General features: G+C 44.4%; 1 protein-coding gene across 1 annotated transcript in view; it reads right to left on the bottom strand.

The window, feature by feature from the left end:
- ABCC11 (ATP binding cassette subfamily C member 11) overlaps positions 1-26,308 on the bottom strand; it is a 66,701-nt gene extending 40,393 nt beyond the window's left edge. The window contains exons 1-11 of the mRNA XM_033218329.1: positions 25,860-26,308; positions 24,469-24,605; positions 21,135-21,293; positions 17,438-17,585; positions 15,751-15,984; positions 8,764-8,937; positions 7,847-7,994; positions 7,527-7,675; positions 6,089-6,196; positions 3,598-3,849; positions 1,150-1,221 (exon numbers count right to left, since the gene is read on the bottom strand). Of these exons, the coding sequence (XP_033074220.1) occupies positions 1,150-1,221; positions 3,598-3,849; positions 6,089-6,196; positions 7,527-7,675; positions 7,847-7,994; positions 8,764-8,937; positions 15,751-15,984; positions 17,438-17,585; positions 21,135-21,293; positions 24,469-24,605; positions 25,860-25,958 (1,680 nt within the window). The 5' untranslated portion in view covers positions 25,959-26,308. The remainder of the gene's footprint in view (positions 1-1,149; positions 1,222-3,597; positions 3,850-6,088; positions 6,197-7,526; positions 7,676-7,846; positions 7,995-8,763; positions 8,938-15,750; positions 15,985-17,437; positions 17,586-21,134; positions 21,294-24,468; positions 24,606-25,859) is intronic.
- Between the last annotated feature and the right edge of the window lie 920 nt (positions 26,309-27,228).

The following is a 27,228-nucleotide window of genomic DNA, read 5'->3' on the forward strand; positions in this document are numbered from 1 at the left end:
GCAGGTGTCATGGGTGCTTTTAGTGTTCGTTATAAGGTGTGCAGTGTGACCCCAAAGGATCTGGGGAATGGGTTTGGGGTTTTTTCAAACTGGAGAAATGGCCGGGCATGGTGGCTCACATCTATAATCCCAGCATTTTGGAAGGCCGAGGCGGGTGGATCACTTGAGGCCAGGAGTTCGAGACCAGCCCGGTCAACGTGGTGAAACCTGTCTCTACCAAAAAATACAAAAATTAGCTCGGTTTGCTGGCGCATGCCTGTAGTCCCAGCTACTCAGGAGGCTGAGGCATGAGAAACTCTTGAACCCTGGAGGCAGAGGTCGCAGTGAGTCGAGATCACACCATTGCACTCCCGACTGGATGACAAAGCAAGACTCTGTGTGAAAAAAATGAAGAAAGAAAGAAAGACAGAAAGAAAGGGAAGGGAAAGGAAGGGAATGGAAAAAGGAAAGAAAAGAAAGAAAAAAGAAACTGGAGAAAGGGTGTGTGAGCCACATGTCCACATGGCAGCAGACCTCAAACTTGTCCACAGGGGATGGAATGAGGGGTTCAAATCTCAAGGGCAAGTGCACCTAGCAGGCATATGTACCCCACTGCCGGAGTATGAGTAAGACTGCCCCATCCCATCCAGCAGGCCTCCTCTCCCCAGCCTTCCTTCCTTCTTTCTCCCTGTTTCTCCCCCAACATTTCTCTTCCGATCCTATCCTAAAAGGCACATACATCCCACTCTCAGTGTTATGAGTTTGGCTTTATAAAATGATTTTTGTGCTCTTTTTTTAAAGGAACCATTGCAACAGGGTATTGCAGTGTGGAGGAGAGATTGGACTCAATTCCTTGTTAAATAATTTGTATGATCATATTAACTTTGAGTTAATATCCTGTATCCTCACAGAGCACAGGTGAGGACAGATCTCCAGGTGATGTAAGAGGCAGCCCGCACCAGGAGTGCTGCCACAAGGTGAAGAGAAAGGGCCGCCTTGATCACGCACCTCCCACACAGTGCAAGCACAACCATTTTTGATTTATAAAAACCCCACTTGCTCAGACCCCTGTGAGGAAGAAAGCAGTGGGGGGCCCTGCCCGGGGCACTGGAGCTTGGGAGGGCCTGGACTGCCTGCGGACAGGCACGCATGTGGCCACAGATCACTTACCTCCCCAAGGATGGCTGACAACAGGCTGCTCTTACCACTCCCTGTGTTGCCGCAGACCCCTAACATCATCCCCTGCAAGCCAAGGAGGACACACAAGTGTTGGGACAGCACAGCCCTGGCATACCCACCTGCCCAGGGCAGCTCAACTGTTTAGAACCCAAAAAAACACACAGAAAACAAAACAACCACACAGAGCCCAAGACTCCTCAGACAAGCAAAGCTCAAGAGGAACTTTGTGTTCAGTCCCTGGAGGCAGGAGGGGTGACCCGAGAGGAAGCAGATCACAGGGAAAAGGCAGAGGGGAACTCAGGGGTAGGTGGCAAGAACCCTGAATTCCAGATTGGTGTCTATTCTATGCAGCAATCCTTGAAAAGCCACTATTTGATGGATGAATGAATGTTTGAATAAATGCATCATTTATAGTGATCTGAGTTTCCTCTATGGACCCAGGAATGAAGAGAAGACCTCACATTGAGCTTAGAATGTAAGCTGAGGGGATGGGAAGACAGACAGACTACATAAATAAATAAATAAATAAATATCAGATAGAGATAAGTGATATGAGTAAAATGAAGTCGGCTGTTATGACAGACAGAGTTGGGAGTTGAGGCAATTTTAGATGAGTCAGCCAGGGAAGGCTTCTACAGAGGAGGTGTCATTACTGCCCCAGAGCTGTGAGAACTCTAGTGGGGAAGAGGTCAGAGGTACAGGTACCAATTTGGAGGAACCGGGCTCTAAGGGCAGTGAAAAGTCACTGAAGGGTTTAAGGAGAGTGACTTGAATTGGTTTACATTTTAGAAAGATCCCTCTGTCATAGTACAATACAGCAGTCCCCAACCTTTTTGGCACCAGGGACCAGTTTCACGGAAGACAATTTTTCCACAAACTGAGGGTTGGTGGTGGATTGATTTCAGGATGAAACTGTCTCATCTCAGATCATCAGGCAAGATTCTCATAAGGAGCATGCAATCTGGATTCCTCGCATGCATATTTCACAATAAGGTTCGCGCTGCTATGAGAATCTAATGCTGCCGCTGATCTGACACAAGGTGGAGCTCAGGCGGTGATGCTCACTGGCCTGACGCTCACCTCCTGCTGTGCGGCCTGGTTTCTAACAGGCTGTGGACCAGTGCAGGTCCACCGCCCAGGTGTCGGGGACCCCCGGTATAATGGATTTTGGAGGCTCAGAGAGACAGAGGGTGGGAGTGGGGTGAGAGATACAAACTACCTATTGGGTACAATGCACACTATCGGGTCACAGGTGCACTAAAATCTCAACTTCACCACTATACAACTCCTCCGTCTAACCAAAACTCACTTGTACCCCAAAAGCTATTGAAATAAAAAATACACATTAATTATTTAAAAAAGGAAAATCCCTCTATCTGCAGCATGGTGAAAGACTCATAAGAAGGCAAAAGTGGGAGCAGAGAGGTGGATAAGGAGGTTCTGGGAGCGGCATGACAGTGGCAGGGATAGGGCAGTGGAGGGGCTATGGTGAGGGCGGCAGGTTCGGGGCAGATGTGGAAGTCAAGCTGACGGGCCTTGCTGGTGGATTGGATTCGAGGGAGGGAAGGAAAGGAATCAAGTGTGACTTCCAGGTCCTTGACCACTGGAAGGATGATGGTGCCATCTCCCAGGAGAAGGACGATTTAGGGAACTCATTAAAAAGGGTGAATATCAAAACCTTATTTCATTTTAAATGCTTGATGGACATTTGAGAGAGATATTATATATGCAGTCGAGTCTGGAGTCCAGAAGAGACTTTAAGGTTAGAGATAATAGCACAGAGATGGAATTTAAAACCACAGGGCTAGAGATGATCACCAAGGAAAGAAGTATAAATAGATAAGAGATAGTAGATATTAGATATTAACACCTATTACTATTAGGTATTATCTAGCTTTTAGACATTTATCACTATATATGAATCAATATCTATATCTATTCTGTCAATTATTATTAGATATCAATATCTACATTAATAGATAACAGAGAAGAAAAGAGGAGGGGCGAAGAGGAGACAGCAGGAAGCTAATCTTTGTAAACATCAGGCAGAGAAAGAGCCAGATAAGGTGAGTTCACAGAATAACAGAATTCAAACACAGGATGGTGCTTGGCACATATGAGGAATGTAATAAATGTTAGCTGGGTCTCCTTTCCCTTCTCCTTTCTGGTCCTTGGTCCTTCCAAGGACCAGCACACAGTACTCTCATATTATTTTGGGTCTTACCTAAGCCAAAAAAATTTTAAACGATAGATTAATTCACACTAAAAAATGAAAGATATTCTGTATTTGCCCTCCATGAAAAATTTGAATTTTAAAGGGAGAGATCGCGGAAAGGGCAGTTTTTAACCAAGGAAATGGTGGGGCACCTGGCCAAGCTCCCAGTCTCAGGTCCTGAGAGCCTGGCAGGCAGCCTGCCTGCATGGCCTGAACAAGGCTACCTTGGACACCACCAGGTTAATCTTGTGCAACTCTGGGCCCAGGCTCTTCCCTTCTTCCTCTGGCTCGAGGGCATCTCTAGGCCTGGTCATCCCCTCAGAAGCGTGTCCATTCCTCTCCAGCTCCAATGCCCCATTGACAATCCCAGGACAGGTCTGTCGCCAAGACAAGGTGGCCTCCTCCAAAACCAGAGCTTTGCTGGGGTCTTGTAATGTCTGGACATAGAAAACAGGGCTCTCCTGGAGGAAAAACTTCTGAAAAGACAAAAGGAAATAGAGGGAGGAGGAACGCAGTTCTTTAGTTCAGCAGGAATGTGTTCCCAGTTTTACAAGCCTGCCAGTTGGTATGGTTTTCTGAATTTTGAATAAGCAGTAAAAGTTTGCAGAAGTACCACCAGTTAGGAAAGGCCAGTTTCTGCGGGTGAAAATTCTAGGTCAGTGTTTTCCAAATTTCAGAGCACAGGGCCGCTCTTCCATATTTGCAAACACTGCGCTATCAATGGCAACTCTGCTCAGGAGGTTGACTAAGGACTAACCTACATTAGCCTCATCCCAAGTGATGACAGCCATTGACTCATAAGACTGATGTTTTTCTAATTAAATTCTATTAATATTGGGCTGGACATAATGGCTCACGTCTATAATCCTAGCACTTTGGGAGGCCAAGTCGGGGGATTGCTTAAGCTCAGGAGTTTAAGACCAACCTGGGGAGCATAGCGAGACCTCCACCTCTTAAAAAAAAAAATTCTACTTGTAGCTATTGAAAATAAAAACTCTGTCTGTGTCCCACACTGGGGAAAGGTCATTTGGGGTCATACATTTCAAAAGGTGACCATCAGCGGGTCACTTCTCTCTGCATCTCCAGCTCCCTGTCTATAAAGCACAGGGGTTGAACTACATAAATTCTAGCAATCAAAAGAATGGGAGGGGAGTATGATCCTATGGAAGTCAGGTTACATTCACATAGGCCTACCTGCAGATATGCTTAAGAGATCTAGAAGGATGCTTCCTGACATTTTGGACTCTCTTACCCGTCCTTCTGAGCTTGGCTTCCTCATCTCTGACCCCTCCACAGGTGAAAACAGGCACAGAAGCGGAGAATGAATGGGCAAACCCAGTGTCCCATGGGAAGGAAGGCAGCGGCAGGAGCCTTCTCACAGCTGCTGAGAAGTCAGGGAAGCAAGCTGGGCTGGTGATAAGCAAAGCACTGTTTGTGCTACTCAGAGCAGCCAAGTTCATTCCAGCCTTAGGGCTTTCACACTTGCTGTTTCCTCTGCCTGGTTATCATCACTCAGTCACCTTGGCAGGGGCCTTCCCTAACCAGGCTCTTCCCAGGAGCCCCCAGCACTCCCCAACATACTCCCTAGAACAGGCATGTCCAATCCCTTGGCTTCCCTGGGGCACACTGGAAGAATTGTCTTGGGCCACACAGAAAATACACCAACACCAACGATAGCTAATAAACCAAAAAGAAAAAAGAAAAGAAAAAAAAATCACAAAAAGAAATTCCTAATGTTTTAAGAAAGTTTACAAATTTGTGTTGGGCCACATTCAGAGCCATCCTGGGCCACATGCGACCCATGAGCTGCAGGTTGGACATGCTTGCTCTAGGACATCACATTGTTTTATTGGCATCATGGCTCTTCATGTGATCTGATCGAATCCTCTTTGATCATTAATTTACTTGTTAATTGCCTGTTTCCAATACCAAATCGGAACTCCCTGACAGCAGGGACCCCTGTTCAATGCAGTGTTCTCTGTGCCTGGCTTGTGGTAGGAGTTCAATAAATATTTTTTTGTTTTGCATTAATGAATGAATGAGTGAATGAGTGATAACAGGTCATGAACTGCATGTACATAAAAGTGGGGTGACTACAAAATGACTTTTAAAAATTAGTTTAGAGTTTTCAAACTTAGATGCCAACTATATAAATAAGTGAAGTGGACCATTTCTAAGATGATACATGATAATTAAAATGCAGCTCCAGGCCTGGAGGTGCAATAGGGTATGGTAGATACTGCAGCAAACTGCAGCTAAATGCCTCCATCTAAACAGGGCAGCTATCGCCTCAACTCCAGCTGCTTGTGGCCATGGTAGATTATGGTAGAGGGTCACTAGATCTTCTAATCATTCAAGAAAATTCAAAAATCTGGGTTTTCACATAAAATGTCCAAGTGTTTCAATGCAAGCAACATCTGTGGTGTTTTTCTAAAACAAAACTATCTATCAGGGTAACTCTATGCAAACCTGGATAAAGTCTGCAGAGCATCTGTCTGAGACCTGGTTTGGACACACTATCCTAAGATCTCCTTGGAGACTGAGACCTGACCCAATTTATCTGTCTTCCCAGGCCCCACACCAGCCTTGGCACAGGAGGTTACTGAGTTAGCTAATCCCTCTCTCAACCTAGGCCTCTCGGGAGGAACATCACGGGGGCTGAAGGCAGAGGAGCGTCCAAGCAGGGGGCCTACAGCCAGTCCCCTGACCACCTACCTTGAACCTCATCACCGCAGACTTGGAATTCGTGAGGCCTTTGACTGCTAAGGGCACAAACAACACTGACAGCCGAAGGAGAGTCAAGGAGCCCAGCATGCTGAAGGCCTGGATAAGAAGGGGAGGAGGCGGTAAGGGTCGTGGCCCTTCCTGCTTCCACCATTCCCTGGCACCCGCATCCCTGAGCCACATCCTCAGCATCCAACAAGCAGTTGGTTCATCCAACAGAGGCTAAGTTAGTGTTTGGGGGAGACTGGAAAAAGCTGGGGAAAGAGCACTCATCTTGGAGTCTTAGAGTTAAAGGTCTAGTCCCTGTTGCAGCTTAGCCACTGACATCTCTAGCTTTGGGCAGATTGCCCCTACCACATCCCAGTTTCCCCACTGGCATAGTGAGAAATATCATGAAGTACATACAGGAACAAAGTTGGGAAACACCAAAAAAATTCATGTGAGTGAGCACTGCTTCCTTTCAATGGAGCTTGGTGCTGTTCTTGCTGTCAAGGTCCTATTTCTTCTTCTTTGCCTTAGATGTTTGTTTTCTTTCTAACATTCAACATCTCCTTACCCTTCATGCCTAACCCATGCTGCACTGTGACTATAGCAAAACACCTTAGGCTCTCAGGACCCCAGAAGGTGCCCTCCTGGAGGTGCTGAAAGAACCTTCCAATCCATGCCCATCTCTCCTCCTTTCTTCTCCTGGATCCATCCAAAAATGAACTCCAATGGAGCAGGAATGCCTTGATCTAGACCTGTCTTGTGTCATCTTAGTGTCAGCCTCAAGTGCCTCTGAAAGTATTCCTTCTATAGTACCCCCAACACCCTCAGACTTCTCGGGGTTCTTTCCCTGGTGCATGCCTGAGCCAAGCAGAGGGGCCAGCCATCTGGGGCACACACAACCCCTTGACTGCAGACTCTCAAATGTTTCCCTTCTTGCTCTGGGTGCTGCCTCCTGGCTTCCCCAGTTGGATTACCACCCCTCCAAGAGCAGCACCCTGTCTTATTCTGCTCAAGAGCTGGGATTCCTAACCCTGTAAGGCAGCTGCCACTTCTCAGGGCCAGGTTCTGACCATGAAGGGAAAGACCAAAGAAGCTATACCTTTGTATTTGAAGTGCACTTCCAGGGCCCTTATTTAGGGATTAGAGGAACACTTCAACCTCAAGGTGTAATTCAAATTGTCAGAATTTTAACTACAGGTACCACCTCCCCCCCACCCCTGATGGGTCTGCTGTCCAGTCCGCCCACAGGGCTGTCCAAGATGTCACTTTTTAAGATGGGTTGAGATGGAAGACAGCGCTGTACTTTTGTCTGGAAAATAAAAATGAACATATAGTGTTCATTTACAAAGCCTTCAGACCATTGAGGGGTATGGCTAAAAAAGGACACATGAGAAAACTCCCGATCATGATGGGGAGAAAACAAAACCCCCCAAACCCTTACCATTGATGTTGTGAGTTTCAACTTCAAGGATGTGTGGACGAGAATCCAGACTGCTGTGGCCACTGTGGGGATGACGAACAAGGCTACAGTGGTCAGGCTCTGGACAAGCCCGCACTTCTCCAATAGTTTCCTTTCCTTCCTTCTTAGGTCTGGGAAATAAAAAAGAAATACACCAAAGATAACCATAAGAACATTCTCCAAAGAGCACAGCACCATCCCCAAAGCATCAAAAAAAAAAAAAAAAAATCCCCAAGAGGTGAGAGGGACTTGGCTCACCATGCCATCATCAGGTTTGGAGCAGAAAGCCAGACTTTCCATACCTTCAATGATTTTTGTAAATGGTTTCTCCCATGTGTACATTTTAATCAGCTTAATGCAAGTGAGAACTTCACTGGTCACACGAATGCGCTGGTCGCTGACCTCAGATGTGTCATGCTGAGCCTTCACAGCCATTCTTGTCACGAATACCTGGAGTCAGGATACAGCAAGTTTGGAGTTGATCTGCAAGGGCTTCCTTTGACAAAGGCAGGAGGGTTCAGTCTGGCATAAGTAGGGCAACTGGGTGTATTTCCAAAGAGAGGTTTTCCAATCAAAGCTCTCCAGGCCACCATGCCTTAGGGCATCCCAGGGGCCTTTCTTTTCTGAGTCCCAAGCCAGGCTGTGGCTACTTAGACAGAAACTAAACTGAAATGGTTCCTCTGTCTTCTGGAACCATAAATCCTCTAATAATTAAAATCACCTTTCAATCAGAGTGACTGCACTCAGGAAAACACTAAATTTCAATAATTCAGAGCACACATAATCCAAGAGTCATTTCTGTTTCCTCAACTTTATTTCACCTGAATCTTTGGCAACAAATGTGCTTCCCTTTCCCCATTATACTGTGCTCAGACAAATGTTAAATGCTGGCTGTGTTATTACATCAGCACAGTCTGGGTAGAAGAGATGGAACAAAAATCTTGCACAGAGATTATCTACAAAGGAAAGTTGTCGAAGCAGATAATCTCCCATAGAAAGCTATGAGGTAGACTTTGCACATCACATTCAGCTCTTATTTACTTATTAACCAAATGTTGTGACCAGAGAATAGTTTGAGGTAAAGAGTGGAGCTGAATCTTATCCACAATGGATTGAAAGGTCAACAAGAATCAACGTTCTCACTCAGAGCTATCCCAGATTCCAGAGCCCTGGGACTTCTGGGGCCCAGCATCAAATGGGTGACAAAGAGAGACATTACCTCCAGTGGGAAAACCAGGAGAAAGCATAAAATGGCAACAAATGCAGTGTATCCAATAATGAAGTAGGAAGAAATGCTGCAGATGACCAGTGATGCGCAGCTGATCAGTAATAGGGGTCCATAACACACCCCTTCAAACAGGTAGTTTACGTCACCAGTGAAGAAGCCGATGGCCTGCAAGACAGCAAGTCCACGGGCGCAGGTGTCACCTCCCTGGGTACCCAGAAGTGGTGGCAGGTGGCCTTCCCATGCCCTCTCCTAGCAGGAAGGCTTGAAAGGCAGGGTGGAAGAGTAGAGACAGACACCCCAGGTTCACATCTTTCTCCTCTCTGTTTGTGTGACCCTCAGCAAGTTACTTTACCACTCTGAGCCTCAGCTTCTCCATCTGTAAAGCTGGAATAATTATACATACTTTATATGGGTTTTGTGAGATTTCAATGACATAGAAAGTGTCTGCACACATAGAATGTGATCAATAAAAGGGGTATTTTACTACAATTAATACTACCACTATTACTACTGCTACTGAAACCATGCCCCAAAGAGTTAAAGAAACCAGTGACTAACAGATATTCTTGAGTTTTTAGGACAGCAGTTACAGAAAGAAACAACTTGCTGAAAGTCCCTCTGCTTGTAAGATAACAGATCTGACTAAAATCGGTAGAACCAGTACGGCTAACCAGAGTCTGTGCAGAATCAGCTTGCTAACGTCACAGCCTAAAAATTTCCACCACATGTTTCATACTAATTCCCCGTGAATTTGCAAATGGGACCCAGGAAGAGACATGAAGAGATCACTGCATATATACAAGGGCTTTTCAGACCTCCCCTCTCATTCTACCAGTCACCTACTAATCTCAGAATCCACCCCTTAAATCTTTCCTAATAAAATCACTGTCTTAAAGCAAGCACAAGGAGACAGATCTGGGCTGGACTCCTGTCTCCTTGTCAGCCAACTTGCAATAAAAAGCTTTTCTTTTCTCAAAAACCCAGTGTCAAAGTATTGGCTTCTAGACATTAGGCAGTGAGCCCCTTTTGCTTAGTAACACCACTAATATCTATATTCCAGAGAATTGCTTCCATTCTTCACTTGATTCTATTCATTCTACTACTAATAATAATATTAATTAAATTTTCTGCTTTTTTTTTCTTTTTTGTTATAGATTCTTCTGCCTACTTCCTTCCTCCCACACGTACTGCCTGGCTCAATGCTATATAAAAAGTAACATTTGGCCGGGCACAGGGAGGCCAAGGTGGGTGGATCGCTTGGGCCCAGGAGTTTGACACCGGCCTGAGCAACATGGTGAAACCCTGTCTCTACAAAAAGTAGGAAAATTAGCCGGGCATGGTGGCATATGCCTGTAGTCCCAGCTTCTCAGGAGGCTGAGGCGGGAGGATCACTTGAGCCCGGGAGATCAAGGCTGCAATGAGCTGTAATCATGCCACTGCACTCCAGCCTGAGCAAGAGAATGAGACCCAGTCTCAAAACAAAAACAAAAACACAAAAACTTACATTCCAAATCAGGAAATCTGTGAAGAACAATTCACTAATGTTTTCTAGAATTACCAGTCTCAATCCCTTACAAAGTGATTTGCTTTTAACTTTCACCTAAACTCCTTCTAGTTTCCAGGACGTGCCCTAGTGGGAGCCTTTAAAACTTTTAAAAGTACTTTAGGGAGCATAAATTGGTATAGCCACTCTGAAGGGCAATTTTAAAGTATCTTTTAAAATTAAAAATTGCATAAAACTCTATGATCTGGCAATTTCATTTTTCTGTTGAGAAACATTCACACATGTTAGATGAAGCACATACAAGGATGTTCATTACAGCACTGCTTACACCAGCCAAATGCTGGAAACATCCTACAAGTTGGTGGAAAAGGATTTAAAAAGTCCACCCCAGGCTGTGCTAAGTGGCTCACATCTATGATCCCAACACTCTGGGAGGCTGAGGCAGGAAGATTGTTTGAGGCCAGGAGTTCAATATCAGCCTGGCAGCATAGCAAGACCCCATCTTTAAACAAAATTAAAAATTAGCCAAGCATGGTGATGTGTGTCTGTAGTCCTAGCTACTCAGGAGGCTGAGAGAGGATGATTGCTGGAGCCCAGGAGGTCAAGACTGCAGTGAGCTATGATGGCACCACTGCACTCCAGCCTGGGTGATAGAGTGAGAACCTGTCTCAAGACAACAAAGTCACCCCAGAAGTAGTAGGTAATCTTGGGTCCTAGAGCTAAATTGTCAGAGCTCATGCCCCAGTCTTGTCATTTACTAGCTGTGCAACCATAGACAAGTTACTCCACGTCTCTGTGCCTCTATCACCTCATCAGTGAAATGGAAATAATAATACAAGCTACTTTCTCATATTGATCTGAGAACGGTGCTAGATAATGCATATATAACACTTTATTCAGGCACTTCGAAAGTACTGTAATTATGATTCAGCGTCACTGAAAAAAATAATGATATGGTTTCGCTGGGTTCCCACCCAAATCTCATCTTGAATTGTAGCTCCCACAATTACCATATGTTGTGGGAGGGACCCAGTGGGAGGTAAGTCATGGGGGCAGGTCTTTCCCATACTATTCTCATGACATTGATTAAGTCTCACAAGATCTGATGGTTTTATAGGGGGGAGTTTCCCTTCACAAACTCTCTCACTCTCCCTTGTCTGCTGCCATGTATAAGATGTGCCTTTCACCTTCTGCCACGATTGTGAGGCCTCCCCAGCCACGTGGAACTGTGAGTTCACTAAGCCTCTTTTCCTTTATAAATTACGTGCCTTGGCCAGGCACGGTGGCTCACGGCTGTAATCCCAGCACTTTGGGAGGCCAAGACAGGTGGATCACGAGGTCAGGAGATAGAGATCATCCTGGCTAATATGGTGAAACCCCGTCTGTACTAAAAATACAAAAAATTAGCCAGGCGTGGCAGGTGCCTGTAGTCCCAGCTACTTGGGAGGCTGAGGCAGGAGAATGGCGTGAACCCGGGAGGCGGAGCTTGCGGTGAGCCAAGATTGCGTCACTGCACTCCAGCCTAGGCGATAGAGCGAGACTCCATCTCAAAAAAAAAAAAAAAAAAAAAAAATCCCCCAAAAGCTATGTTCTACATTTTCTTTTTTCTTTTTTCTTTTTTTCTGAGACAGAGTCTCACTCTGTCGCCCAGGCTGGAGTGCAGTGGCTGGATCTCAGCTCACTGCAAGCTCCGCCTCCTGGGTTCACGCCATTCTCCTGCCTCAGCCTCCCGAGTAGCTGGGACTACAGGCGCCCGCCACCTCGCCCAGCTAGTTTTTGTGTGTGTGTGTGTGTGTGTATTTTTAGTAGAGACGGGGTTTCACCGTGTTAGCCAGGATGGTCTTGATCTCCTGACCTCGTGATCCGCCCGTCTCGGCCTCCCAAAGTGCTGGGATTACAGGCTTGAGCCACCGCGCCCGGCCAATGTTCTACATTTTCTATTGGCAAAACCAACAGGAGGACACTATGTAAAACATAGTACCATTTACATAAAAATACACAAACACAAAATCCAATGCTTTTTATGGGTAACTTGCATGTGTACCTAAATGGACTTTCTTTTTGTTTTTGTTTTTGTTTTTGAGATTGGGTCTCACTATGTTGTCCAGGTTGGAGTGCAGTGGTACAATCTCATCTCACTGCAACCTATGCCTTCTGGGCTCAAGCCATCTTCCTTCCTCAGTCTCTCAAGTAGCTGGGACCATAGGCACATGCCACCATGCCCAGCTAACATTTTGCATTTTTGGTAGAGATAGGGTGTCGCTCTGTTGCCGAAGCTGGTCATGAACTACTGAACTCAAGCGATTCATCCAACTTGGCCTCCCAAAGTACTGAGATTACAGGTGTGAGCCACTGCATCCAGTCAAATGTGCTTTAAAAGGTCTGAAGGACAAAAACCAAGTTGCTAATGGTGCTAACCTCTGGGCACAGGGGAAGAAACTAGGCCTAAGGTAACTTCTATATTATTTTATTTTGTTTCCAAAGAGAATATATTCAGATCTTTTAAAAAATTAATTTTAGTGCAAGAGGAGAGGACAAAGAAATGTTTTTAAGTAAAAAATTTTTTTTTATTAATTTAAAAATAAAACATAGGCTGGGAGCTGTGGCTCATGCCTGTAATCCCAGCACTTTAGGAGGCCAAAGTAGGCAGGTCACCTGAGGTCAGGAGTTTGAGACCAGCCTGGCCAACATGGTGAAATCCCATCTCTACTAAAAATACAAAAATTAGCCAGGCATGGTGGCATACACCTGTAGTCCCAGCTACTCGGGAGGCTGAGGCAGGAAACCCAGAAGGCAGAGGTTGCAGTGAGCCAAGATTGCACTATTGCATTCCAGCCTGGGCAACAATAGGGAAACTCCAGCTCAAAAATAAATAAATTAATTTAATTTAATTAAAATGTATAAGCAATTGCCTAGAAATCCTTATTTCAGAAATTACTTCCATCTCCACTCTCAAATAGACCACTTTGTTTTACGCTTCTATGAAGATGTTTGAGGGAACTGGATTTTGCATACAGCAGGCGCTCAGAATACCCAGAAAGGAACCAAGCTAGGCCTTAGCACAGGGTTCCTTAGTGAGGCAGGTGATGGCAAGGGTTGAAGACCTGGACTCTGCAGCCAGGCACCCTGTGCAAATTCAGGCCCCAGCACTTAGCAATCACATGACCTTGTACAAGTTACCTACCCTTTCCTTGGCTCAGTTTCCTCCTTTGTGACAATGGGGACAATAACAGAACCTGCCACACAAGAGGAATGTTAGAGAACTGATCAAGCCAATGTAAGTAATGACTTGGAGCAATGTATGGCTAAGAGTGAGTTAGGGGTTGTTACAATGACTTTCCTGAGATAAACAGGGAGATCTTTTAGCTGTCGGTCAAGTGCAGGAGGACAGTGGAGCTCGAGGCCTAATGGAAACTAATACTAATTGTACAGCTTACACATGTCAACCACTACCCCCGTCTACATGCTTTATATGTACAAACTCACTGAATCCTATGAGACAACAATCCTATGAGGTTGGTTCTATTATTATTCCACAGCTTCAGAGAGGCCGAACAAGTTACCTAAGGCCACGGAACCAATAAAGTGGTGAACAATAATAACCATGATGATTCCAATAAATACGTAATATTTGTTAGTGCTTGCATGTATGGAGCCCCTCTACTTGATGGCAATGAATAATTCAGCAGATGTTTTTGGAACATCTGTTCTGTGTAATTCAGCTGTTGAGCCTTCTGAGAGACAGAGTGGTGAATCTGAAATGGTTTGTGTCTTTGAAGGGGGCTCATATTAGTAGGGCAGCCAGATTTGTGCAAAAAGAACTGCAAATGCTTAGCAGGGAATGCCAGTAGAGGGCTGGGTTTGGAGATCCTGTCATAGAGGAGAGGAAAACTAAACTGGGTCTTGAAGGACGAATGGGATTTTTAAAGGGCTGGGAGTGGGAGTGACATGAGCAAAGTCACCAGGTGGTGGACGTGTCCATTGTATTTGAGCACTGAAGGTTAGCCCAGCCTAGATGACAGGAGGAAGTCAAGCTAGGGCTAGAAGAGAGGACACGGGGAGAGATGAGGCTGGGAAGGGGCTAATGCCAGATCACAAAGGGGTTTGGCTTAAAGGAAAGGAGCCAAAGAAGTGTTGCCTTTTCCAAAAATTAAGGTATCTGTTTCAATATCAAAGTAATCCACAACCCTCGAGGCAATTGGTAAACCACAGAAAAATAGAGATATCAAGATGAAATAGATGAAATCCCAGTATCCCCCATAACTATAGGTCATAAGTTGGAGTATCTTCCTCCATTTCTGTCAATGCTTGTGTGTGTTATGCTGTAAAAAAAAAAAAAAAAAAAAGCAAGAGTAAAAATGGACAGTAACAATAACCAGGCGAAAGGATTCCTTTTTTGCAGATAAGGAAATTAAAACTCTGAGATGTTACCAAAAATTGCTTTTCCCAAAAGATTTCCCTAAGCCATCAAGTCTTCCCATACCCTCACCCTCAGGTTGGCTTAGGGGATGCTCTTTCCAACATGCTTCTACTTGGGATTTGTGTCTTTTTGTTAAGGGGCCTATTCCCAGGGTCTAGAACATAATCTGGCTCAGAAGGGGCCTCAGTAACTATTTGGGGGTTGTGTGTGTGTGTGTGTGTGTGTTTGAGACAGGGTCTCGCTCTGTCACCTAGGCTGGAGTACAGTGGTGTGATCATAGCTCACTGCAGCCTTGAACTCTTGGGCTCAAGCGATCCTCTTGCATTAGCCTCTCAAGTAGATGGGACTATAGGCACACACCACCATGCCTGGCTACATTTTGTCTTTTTTTTTTTTTTTTTTGAGACAGGCTATTACTCTGTTGCCCAGGCTGGAGTGCAGTGGTGTGATCATGGCTCACTGAAGCCTCAACCTCCCTGGGCTCAGATGATCCTCCCACCTCAGCCTCCTAAGTAGCTGGGACTACCATGCCCAGCTAATTTTTTTATTTTTTTGCAGGGTTGGAAGTAGAGATAGGGTCTTGCCATTTTGCTCAGGTTAGTCTCAAACTCCTGGATTCAAGTAATCTTCCTGCCTTGGCCTTCCACAACTGGGATTATAAGACATGAGCCACCACAGATGGCTGATTTTTGTTTTTGTTTTGTTTTGTTTTTTGGTAGAGACAGAGTCTTTCCATGTTGCCCAGGCTAGTCTTGAACTACTGACTTAAACAATCCTCCTGCCTTGGCCTCCCAAAGCTCCTACTTGTTGAATGAATGGATAAATCCTCTCTAGTCTCTGAATGTAAGTGGCATTTCCTGCATTATTGTTGACCTGCTTTCATGACATAGAGGCAATTGTTGATGGTTATCCACACTCAACCTAGGAATTCTTTTCTTTCTCTTTCTCCTTCCTCTCCTAACCCCCTTTTCTCCCTCTCTTGGCCTCCAGGGCAGTGATGTCTGGAGGAAGGGTAGGGAAGCATGGCCTGGAATAGGCAGTCCCAGCCGCTTACCTCTCCTGAGGTGATATGTATTAGAGATTTAAATTGGATGAGCTTCTCAAAGGCAAAGGAGGAAACAGCTGCTCGGAACCTGATGGCTGTGCGCTGGTTGATGATCCAACTGCAGGAGAGACTCACAGACTTCAAACATTCGGAGAGAAAAAGGGCAAAGCAGAGTCCCACTCCATGGACAACATTCCCCGACTGCTCTTCTGAATATTCCAGGATTTTTGGTATAAGCAATGTCTACAAGGAAATGGGAATTTGGATCATTCAGACTGCCCCGCCAAACACGTTTGATGTTTTGTTGCTGGAAGAAGGGTTGGGAGGTCTGATTCATGTGGGGATTTGTTGAAGGATCAAACTGACTAAGTACAATCCTGCCCTCAAGAAGCTTAAGGTCCAGTTGGAGGAGACTTAGGAGTTCAACTGACCCAGTTCTGAAACCTTAGGTGGTTGTCCTCATCCTGACAGGAGACGGAGAGCACACACAAAACAGTGATTTAGGAGTTAACAAAGTGGCTTTACAAAGGTGTGGGCAGAATATAGGAAATCCAACAAGGCCTGGTGGCGCACCATGCTGCTGGTGACAGCAGGAAACAGTGGCCTCCTTTGACCTAAGGGGCAAGAGCAGGAAGAGGTTCCAGGGCCCAAAAGGGGTGAGGTGCGCAGAGAGGGTCTGGACAGGAGCTCTGATCACCAGCCTCCAAGGACAAGGAGGGAAGCCGCCCAGGGAATACGTATCCTGACCTCATCTTCTCCCTCCTTCCAGTCTCCTTTTGGAATCTCCCACTGGTCAACCCTAACCAGAAGCCAGAGTGCAGTGGGGGCTGATTAATGTGATCCACACTAGGCGCACAGGGCAGGATGGAAAATGACGGAGAGTGGATCTAGAAGACCCGGCACCTGTTGCCCGGACTCAGTTATCTCCATTCTGTCATCAACTACTGTTTCTTCCTGATCTACATTCACCTCCCCTGAGCTGGTACCAGTGCCTCAGTTTTCTTCCGGGAAGACTCCCACCTCCCCCATTGGTGCAGTCTAGGCTGGACTGTAAATCAAAGTGCCCCACTTCTTCTGGCCAACCAGTGATCATGTGACCCCAGTTGGCCAATCAGACTCTTTCTCTCATATGAGACTCTTGGGCTGAGGAACTGGAGAATGATGGGAGATAAAGCCCATTCATCCCAATCATGGTACCTGGAGAAGACCATTATTTCCTGCTACCTACATTCCCAGAGTTGCTTAGCCATTTCTCAGAGGAGCTAACATGTTCTGAGCCAGGCCATATTCTAAGTGCTTCATATATTTATCTCATTTAATGTTACCCTATGAGGCAGTTCTCCATTTTACATGCAAGGGTTTCCATAAGGTCTACACCTGAGGGTGCATCGGATTCCACGGGATTCCATGAGGAAACCAAGGCACAGAGAGCATGACTATACTGCCCAAAGTCACCCATCAGCTAAGTGGCAGGGACATGGTTTGAACCCAAGCAGTGGCTACAAGGCCACTCCTTGGTAGTTAGCTACTACTAACCACCATACTCTACTGTCCTCAAAAAGTCTTCACTTTCTAGACAGCAACTGAAAGACAAATGCATCTCTAACTCCTGGCATGGACTTGAACATGCCACCCGTTCCATTTCTAAACCTCTGAAGCCTAGAGTCCCCCAAACCTCACCAACTCTACCACTTACTGGCCCGAGTACACTGGCAATGCAGAAGCAGACACCCAGAAGTGCATCGAAAATCATCCTTGTTCTCTGGAACCTCAGCATCACCAGAAACACTGAAGCTTTTTCAGTCCCTCGCCTTGAGACTTCTTCTTCCCAAAGGTGGTGAAGCCTTCAAAAGAGGATAATGGAACTAGTGGAATCTCTTTGCATGTGACATCCAAACATCCTAGTTCTTGCTAGCCAGGAGTTTTGTTGCAGAAATTTTCAAACATAACAGAATAGAATAATGTAGTAATCTTCTGAGTACTCATCCCCCTTCTTCCAGAATTAAAAATGTTTGACATTTTTGTTTCGTGTCTCCTCCCTTTGACTTTTGTTTCCTGGAGGATTTGAAGCAAATCTCAGTCATCATATCATTTTATCTGTAAATGCTTCAGTATGTATCTCTTTCAGATAAAGTCCTTTAAAAAACCATAGCAACAGGGCCAGGTGCAGTGGCTCATGTCTGTAATCTCAGCACTTTGGGAGGCCAAGGCGTGTGCATCACTTGAGGTCAGGAGTTCAAGACCAGACTGGTCAACATGGTGAAACCCCCATCTCAGCTAAAAATACAAAAATTAGTTGGGCATGGTGGCATGCGCCTGTAATCTCAGGTACTTGGGAGGCTGAGGCAGGAGAATTGCTTGAACCTAGGAGGCAGAAGTTGCAGTAAGCTGAGATCATGCCTCTGCACTCCAGCCTGGGTGACAGAGTGAGACTCCACCTCAAAAAATACAAAAAACAAACCAAAAAAAGAAAAAATCATAGTAACAATAAAAATAACACTACAGTCAGGCACCTATAGTCCCAGCTACTTGGGAGGCTGAGGCAGGAGAATGGCTTGAACCTGGGAGGCGAGTTGAACCAGTGAGCTGAGATGGCGCCACTGCACTCCAGCCTGGGTGGTAGAGTGAGACTCCATCTCAAAAAAATAAAATAAAATAACACCACAGTAACAATAATTACTTAATGGCATTTAATGCCCAGTCTATATTGAAATTTCTCTAATTATTTAAACATATCTTTATAAAGCTAGTTTCTCTGAATCAAGATCCAAACAAGGTCCACACATTGCATCTAAAGGAGAAATCTGACAGAACTCTTGAGCTGCATTTTAATCTGTAAGCATTTCCCCTTGTCTGCATTTCTACGCCATTTATTTGTTGAAGAAACTGATTTTTATTCGTTCTGTAGGATCTTACACACTCTGAACTGGACTGATTGCATCTCCATGGTGTTGTCTAACATAATCGTTGTTCCTCTATGCTTCCTAATAAACTGGTCATTAGACCTAAGGCTTAATGAAATCCAGAATTCAAGTCCTTCGGAAAAAAAATGTAAGAGGTGATGTAGTGTACTTCCTGTTGCCTCACATCAGAAACTAGATGATGTCTGGTGTCCCACTTTTAGGAATGTTGAGGGGGTCAGTGGGTTAGGGTGTGTCAGCCTGCCTCCTTCATTTTCAAGATCTCCAACACTGATGACCACTGCCTAACGCCACCTCCACTAGTGCTGTAAAAATGATGAGTTTTCTAATTCTTCCATTCCTTCTGTATTTCGTAGTTTGGGTATATAGTGAGACCTCATCTTTAAACAAAAAACAAAAATGGAGTGATTGCAAAGTGTTTGTGGACAGACATTGTGAGTAATGAAATTAAAAAGAGAATCAGTGAACTGGAAGAGAATGGAAGGGAGTCAGGAGATCTTGTACTCACAATGGTTAGAGAAGAACAAGCAAACTCACATTGACTTAGCTGGTTACCTATTAAGCATCAAGTGTTTTTCCAGGTACATTATTATTATTATTATTATTGTTATTTGAGATGGAGTCTCACTCTGTCACCCAAGCTGGAGTGCAGTGGCGCAGTCTTGGCTCACTGCAACCTCCACCTTCTGGGTTCAAGCTGTGTACTTTAAAAAATGAATTTATCACCTCTTTTGTTTCTTGCAACAATCCTATGAAGGACCATGAAATAAATTTATGATTTTTTTTTTTTTTTTTTGAGATGGAGTCCCACTCTGTTGCCCAGGCTGGAGTGCAGTGGTGTGATCTCGGCTCACTGTAAGCTCCGCCTCCTGGGTTCACGCTATTCTCTTGCCTCAGCCTCCTGAGTAGCTGGGACTACAGGTGCCCGCCACCACGCCTGGTTAATTTTTTTGTATTTTTAGTAGCGACAAGGTTTCACTGTGCTAGCCAGGATGGTCTCAATCTCCTGACCTCGTGATCTGCCCACCTCAGCCTCCCAAAGTGCTGGGATTACAGGCGTGAAGCACTGCGGCTGGCCAATCCACTATTTTATACATAAAGACACAGGACCCAGAAAGGGAAACTTGTCTGATATCATAGTCAGTAAGAGGTGAGATTCTGATCAATATCTGGCATTATCCAAAAAGTATTTCCTGGAACCATTTCTTTTTTTCTTACCAAATAAGTCTGAGAAGGAATGGGTCAAAGTTTACCCAGTTTCTGTACTCCATGTGAAAACATGTGCCTTCAATATGTTAAGTTGCTTTGTAAATCTCCAACATCTGACTATAATACAACATTTCACAAACTCCTCTGACTACTGAATGCTTTTTATGGGGAGGCTCTTATGAGACTATAATTTCCAGAACACATTTGGGAACTCATTTTCCACCTGGTATCTCTCATGAAACTGCTAGAGATAGGAACATGAATACGGGACCTTTAAAATCACATATTCATATTCTCCCACTTTTCGTCCTCATATTACCGTGTGTGACGGCTGGTACAAGAAATTTAATCACACAACTAGTTAGCAGTGGCTTGAGCATTGGGAGACTGGGCCACTTACCCAAAGTAATACTCACTGTCACTGTTGAATACCTGATCCAGAAGAGAAAATCAAAAGGAACTAGAAGTGGTCATTTCTAAGTTTCTGGGGACAGGTGTGGTGGCTCACGCCTGTAATTTCAGATCTTTGGGAGACCAAGGCAGGTGGATCACCTGAGGTCAGGAGTTCAAGACCAGCATGGCCAACATGGTGAAACCCCATCTCTACTAAAAATACAAAAATTAGCCAGATGTGGTGGCAAGTGCCTGTAATTCCAGCTACTTGGGAGGCTGAAGCAGGAGAATCACTTGAACCCAGGAGGTGCAGGTTGCAGTGAGCCGAGATTGCATCACTGCACTCCAGCCTGGGTGACAGAGAAAGACTCCATCTCAAAAATAAAAATAGTGATGAAAGAGTTATACATGATATAAATGATGAATTGATGGGTGCTGACGAGTTGATGGGTGCAGCACACCAACATGGCACAAGTATACATATGTAACAAACCTGCACGTTATGCACATGTACCCTAGAACTTAAATTAAAGGATAATTAAAAAAAAAGAAAAAAATAAATAAAATAAAATAAAAAATGATAAATAAATAACTTTCTTGGGTTCACAAACCTTTTGGCAAGTCTGATAAGAGATGTGAATTCTTGCTCCAGAGAAAGATCTCTAGCCCGTATGTACAAAATATCCATACCACTGTAGGAGATTCATGAACCCCAGGTTAAAAACCCTCACCTAGTATGAGGCCTCTTCCTACAGGAAGAGCCAGGTTGTCTGGGGTGGACCCTCCCTACCACCCTTAGGCATCTCTGGTCATTATCCCACCAAGAGATGGTCTTTAACCATTCCACTGGTTTGCCCAGCCCAGCTTCACCTTTGGACATTTTTGTCTGAGGCATCATGGACTGACAGTGGAGGGATGGTGTTCTCATCTAAGCGACTCCGAAGGCTTTGGATCATGAGCGGGGTGAGCCATGACACGGTGAGGTAGGAAAACAGACCAGCATCATCCAGGGGCTGGGGGGCAGGAAACCTAGTAGAGGGGCCACAGGGATAAGAATGAAGTCAGGATCAAGATTTTGCAAGGATGAATGATAACCATAGAGAAACACAATGAGGTCACCCAGATCTACACACAAACATGTTTTCATGACCCTTATTTGTAAGTTGAAAACCATAAACAACAAAAGTACCCATTAACTGAGGAATTATTTAAACAAAAAGAGAGAAATTATGATCTACCCATACTATAAAATGCAAATGCACTGTAGATGTTTGGATTTTTTTTTCCAATAAGGTTTGTTTATACGTAGAACACAGGAAGAGTTCCAAGCAAGAGCCAAAGAAAGACCACCGGCAAATCAAAAACTCAGTATTGGCCGGGCGCAGTGGCTCACACCTGTAATCCCAGGGCCCAGTGGCTCACGCCTGTAATCCCAGCACTTCGGGAGGCTGAGGAGGGTGGATCACCTGAGGTCAGGAGTTTGAGGCCAGCCAGGCCAACATCGTGAAACCTGTTTCTACCAAAAATACAAAAATTAGCTTGGTGTGGTGGTGTGCATGCCTGTAATCCCAGCTACTTGGGAATCTGAGTTGCGAGAATCGCTTGAACCCAGGAGGCGGAGGTTGCAGTGAGCCAAGATCACGCCACTGCCACTCCAGCCTAGGAGACAGAGCACGACTCCGTCTCAAAAGGAAACAAAAACAAAAACAAAAAAAAAAGTATTTTTTTTTTTTACTTATATAAAAAAGGAAGAAAGGAGGGAAAGCAGACAAAACAGTATATACATTTATATCACATTGCTGATAGTGGTTGACATTGAAAAAGGAGTTGGAGTTGGCAAAGAAATAGGAAGAGAGGTTCTCATGGCTTTAATTCTTCTGTGAAACTTTTACAAACAATAAAATTGAATGCATACATAGTTAAAGATGATAAGGTATTATCTTTAAGAACGATTTACAAATACCAAAAATGATTAAATTAGGGTGTTGGGATTATGTGTCATTTTTCCACCTTTTTTTTTTTCAAAATTGCCTTTAAGGTTATGTGTTTCAGTGGGAAGAAAATGCAATTTGAAAAGAGACTTGAGGAGAAAGATGGGAAGATGAAAATGCCGAACTTATAAGATTCTATTGGGGGTAGGGGAGAGGGGCTATGACATCTTTTCTCCACCCTTTTATAACCTGCGTTCTCAACAAGGCTGGCCACATGCCCTTGCCAGGGATATTGGAGCAAGGAGCGGGTGAGGAGAGGGCAAGAGATTGTACCATTTGTGATCACAAAAGACAGGGCAAGACCTACGAGCCAGTGCTAATATCTCAAAGCCCCAACAGAAACAATATATTTATCTAAGATGAGGTTACCCAGGTGAACAAAAGTACCAAGGTTCTTTTTTCTTGGTGGAGATAACATAATTCAATATGGTAACAATGCAACCAGTATGGACAGAAGCTCAGATTTTTAAAATGGGAAAACATATGCAGTTTGTTGATAGATAAAAATCTTAGAGAACATGTTGAAGAGAAGGGGAAATCGTAAACACAAAATGAACTTTTGGTGATTAAACGCTGAAGAGTCAGACTAACAGAGCGTTAAGATCTTGTCAATAAATAACAAATGGATGAGCACGTGCATGCTTACGAGCATGATTCTGTAGGGGCCCCTGAAAGCAAGGCTGTATTAAGTTAGAAAGCAACTTGGTCCTAAATTATAAAGTATTCCTATGTTGCTTTAGTATTTATTACAATAAAAAGGGTTTGAAATATATTCTTTATGCATAAAATACCCTGCTAGAACCATTACTGCTAGGAAAAGATAAAAACAACTCATATTAAATGGCTGTTTCTGCTATGGATGATATTTTAAATTGAAAAGTTCACTTTAAATTATTTTTACAGGGAAGACTGTTTTCAGCTATTTTTATATTGTACATAGTCTTTATGTAATCTCCTAGCATACGTTTTGTTGACTGTTTAATAACTGGATATGTTCCACCAACTTTTGAAATAAAAACCAATGTTTTATACTTGTACATGGTTTTAAAGTCTATTAAAATTGGCCGGGTGCCGCAGCTCACATCTGTAATCCCAGCACTTTGAGAGGCTGAGGCAGGTGAATCACCTGAGGTCAGGGGTTCAAGACCAGCCTGGCCAACACGGTGAAAACTGTCTCTACTAAAAATATAAAAATTAGCCGGGCATGGTGGCAGGCACCTGTAATCTCAGCTACTTGGGAGGCTGAGGCAGAGAATCACTTGAACCTGGAAGATGGAGGTTGTAGTGAGCCCAGATCACGCCACTACAATCCAGCCTGGGCAAGAGAGTGAGACTCCATCTCAAAAAAATAAAAATAAAAAATAAAACAAGCAAACAAAATTTTATTGTGACAGTTTTCTGTTAAAAAAAGAAAGCAATTTGGGGATGATTACATTAAACTATGATTGATTCAGGGGGTATACATTGAATTTCTTTCATTCTTAAATGTAAGGTTAACAGCCTAGGGCCTTCCTGTGGCTCCTGGTTACTCCTATAACCAAGGCCAGTAATCCTTAATGTAACCTTTGAGAACCTGTCTGATCCGCCTTCCTCTGCAGCCTCACCTCATGCCACGCCCACATCGCACAAGACTCTCCATTGACTCTGGCCTCCTTCTTTTTCAGTTCCTGGACACATCATGCTGTGTTCCTTGTCCCTCCAGGCAAGGCTGTCCCAGAGGCTGTTCCCCGAACATTCTTCTCCTACTCTTGCTTAGCAAATTCTTGTTCTCCCTTTAGGTGTCACTCAGCTTAAGCCACTCAGAACCTATCAAGTTGTCATGGTCTCCTGTCCCTCAACACTCGCATATTTCTTCACAGCACCTTCCTTAAACAGCTTGTAATCACGTAATGCACAAGTCTATTTGCTCATTGTCTTTCTCTCCCACGTGAGGTCCATGATGGCAAAAATCATGTCTGTTTGCTCACTGTTCTTCCTGTGTGGTGTAGCACAGGGCCCGGCACATGTAGGTGCTCAATGATCCTTTCTGAATGAATAAATAATGAATGAATGGCTATGACGATGTGCCTCCCTGATGTGCCTCAGGCTGCTCTAAAGGGTTTTGGCTGTGTACGGACGTAGTTATGCAACCTTGCGAGAGGTCTATTTGGCAGGGTTAGGGATCATTGACCTAGTGGATACAGCTCTCCCCCACCACCCCTATCAGGACTCACCTTGGCTTGGGGCGGAAGGGAATCATGGTTCTCAAGGCAGCATCATACTTCCCCCACGGTGGGACAGTTGCCCTCCCCGGAGCCTCAGGATTTCTCTCTTGCTGACTCCAGGGGCCATCTTGGAGAGTGTAGGTTTTCTTGGAAAAGAAAAACAAAAGAGCATCAGTTTCAAAACTCATAAATTCTGTCCTGAGGGAATGTTGGACCAGATACCCATGGAGAGATGGATTTTTCTATATCCTGCTTCCTAAAGAAAGGCTTCCACATTGGGAGTAAGCAGGGGGCCTAGAGTCAGAACAAGTAGGTCCCAGCACTCGCTCTGCCCCACATTTGCTGAGTGAGTCTGGCCAAGTCACTCTACCTCTTTGGATTTTTATCTGACAGTAAACAATTTAGACAGGAATAAAGGGTGTCATAGTTAGTTACCTGCAGAATGAGGGACCAAGTCACTCTTTGAGGGTAAATCTACTAAAAAGAAACCAACAAGTAGAAAAGCAAATCCTAAAATATTATATGTTTCCCTTTTGACAACTAAAATAAAAGGACAGGTAATTTTTAGGACTTCATATAGAATACATAATATATTCTATATAAAATAATACTATTTTAAAAGCACAGCAAGGATTGACAGAAAGAGGTTCAGAATAGTGGTTGCATCAGGTAGGAAGGGTTGGGGAATGAGATGGGGGAAGACCAATTGCTGCGTCTGATAGTCAAGGTCCAAGCTGATGTGCTGGTGTTGGGTTTGCAGATGCTTATTATTATTATTACGAGTAAATGCATAGATAAGTAGGAATAGGTGACAGATAGATATAGAGATAGATACAATCTAATCTCTACACAATCTTATGCATAGAGATATGCATAAACCATGAAGGTGTGCCATGATGACGGATTAAAATTGATCTAATTGTGGAAGCCTGAGGTCCATTTGAAAAAAATCAAGAGTAACTGGGTGGGGTGGCTCATGCTTGTAATCCCAGTGCTTTGGAAGGCCAAGACAGGAGGGTTGAGGCCAGAAATTCAAGACAAGTCTGGGCAACATAGGGAGACCCCCGTTTCTGTGAAAAATTTAAAAATTAGTTCAGTGTGGTGGCATGTGCCTATAGTCCCAGCTACTCAGGAGGCTGAGGTGGGAGGATCATTTGAACCCAGGAGGCTTCAGTGAGCTATGATTGTGCCACTGTACTCTAGCCTGGGTGACAAAGCAAGACCCTGAGTCAAAAAAAAAAAAAAAAAAGAGAGAGAAGGAGCGAAAAAAGAAAAGAAAAAAATTTAAAAATTCAAGGGTAAATAAGTATGGGAAGAAATTGTTTGACATAATTTATGACCATGGAGAATAATCTGCCAACTCAGTTTCCTGGGGTGCTGATGCTAAGAGATCTACTTACATAACTAAGTCCTGAAACCATGTCATCGCCTATGTCGATGCCAAGATTCACAAGGCCACCAGAAGAGTTGGGCACCCAGTATGTCCTCTTCCTAGTCATTTTCAGTTCCTGCCAATTCTTCTTTTCCCAGAATCAGAGAACATGAAAAGACAGCAGGAGTTAGAGGCAGCTTAGATCCCATCTTGAGCAGCCAGGAGAGAGGGCTCTACCCTGCCAGGAGCATTTTGGGGTGATGCAGAGGTTTGGGTGCCTGCTCTTTCCTCTCCTTAGCATGTGCTTGATCCCTCTTTTTAAATATCTTCTCAGGCCTCAGGCCCAAATTACTTAGTGAAACTTTCTCTAACCACCCTCCCTAACCCATCCCTAACACCACACCCTTGATCCTGGGCAATCTCCTTTGGTCTATCAAAGCCCTGCTCGTAAAATCAGTCTTCTTGCTTTATCCCAGTCTGTAACTGTGTATTTGTTTGAATCATTATTTGTTCAGACTTCGTTTACGCACTACACAGAGAACCTCATGAGCACAGGGATGTGCCTGCTTTCCTTGCTGTTGAATTTCCGGGGCCTGGAATGTGCTGGGAGGACAGCAGGTGCTCAACAAATGAAGAAGGAATGGACACATACGTGAATGAAAGAAACATCATTTTGCCCTTCTTTCACTCTTGGTTTTCACAGACCCCAGAGGGAATCTGGGCACAAGTTAGGAAACTTAAATAATCAGGGTTTTTTTTTTTTTTTTTTTAATGCGCCTTTCATATTTGTTTTCCTGAGTACGTGACTCACTCCCTGCTTGACTCAGAACATTCATGTGCCTGGGGCAGGAGAGAAGGTAGTAATTAGGAATATTCTGAAGAGATGGAAAGAGAAAGCATGCAGCAGAGCCAGGGCCATGAGGGTACAGCCCGTGTCCCCCAGAGCCCCAGGCTTAGTTTAATGCTTTTCTGTTGCCATCTTGAAATTTTTAATACATTTGAACAAAAAGACCCACATTTTCATTTTCATTTACATTTTGCACTGGGACCCACAAATTATGTAGTTGGTCCTGGTGTTCAGATCTAGCTTTTCCCATTCAAATACTGAGGCTGGGCATGGTGGCATGCATCTGTAATTCCAGCATTTTGGGAGGCCAAGGCAGGAGGACTGCTTGAGCTCAGGAGTTTGAGACCAGCCTGGGCAACATGGTAAAACCCTATCTCTACCAAAATATAAAAAATTAGCTAGGTGTGGTGGTGCACGCTTGTGGTCTCAGCTACTTGAGAGGCTGAGGAAGAAGAATAACTTGATCCTGGAAGGCGGAAGTTGCAATGAACTGACATTGTGCCACTGTACTCCAGCGTGGGCAAAAGAGCAAGACCCCATCTCAAAAAAC

Source organism: Trachypithecus francoisi, unplaced genomic scaffold (genome assembly GCF_009764315.1).
Source record: "Trachypithecus francoisi isolate TF-2019V2 unplaced genomic scaffold, Tfra_2.0 Lachesis_group10, whole genome shotgun sequence".
Taxonomy (NCBI): domain Eukaryota; kingdom Metazoa; phylum Chordata; class Mammalia; order Primates; family Cercopithecidae; genus Trachypithecus; species Trachypithecus francoisi.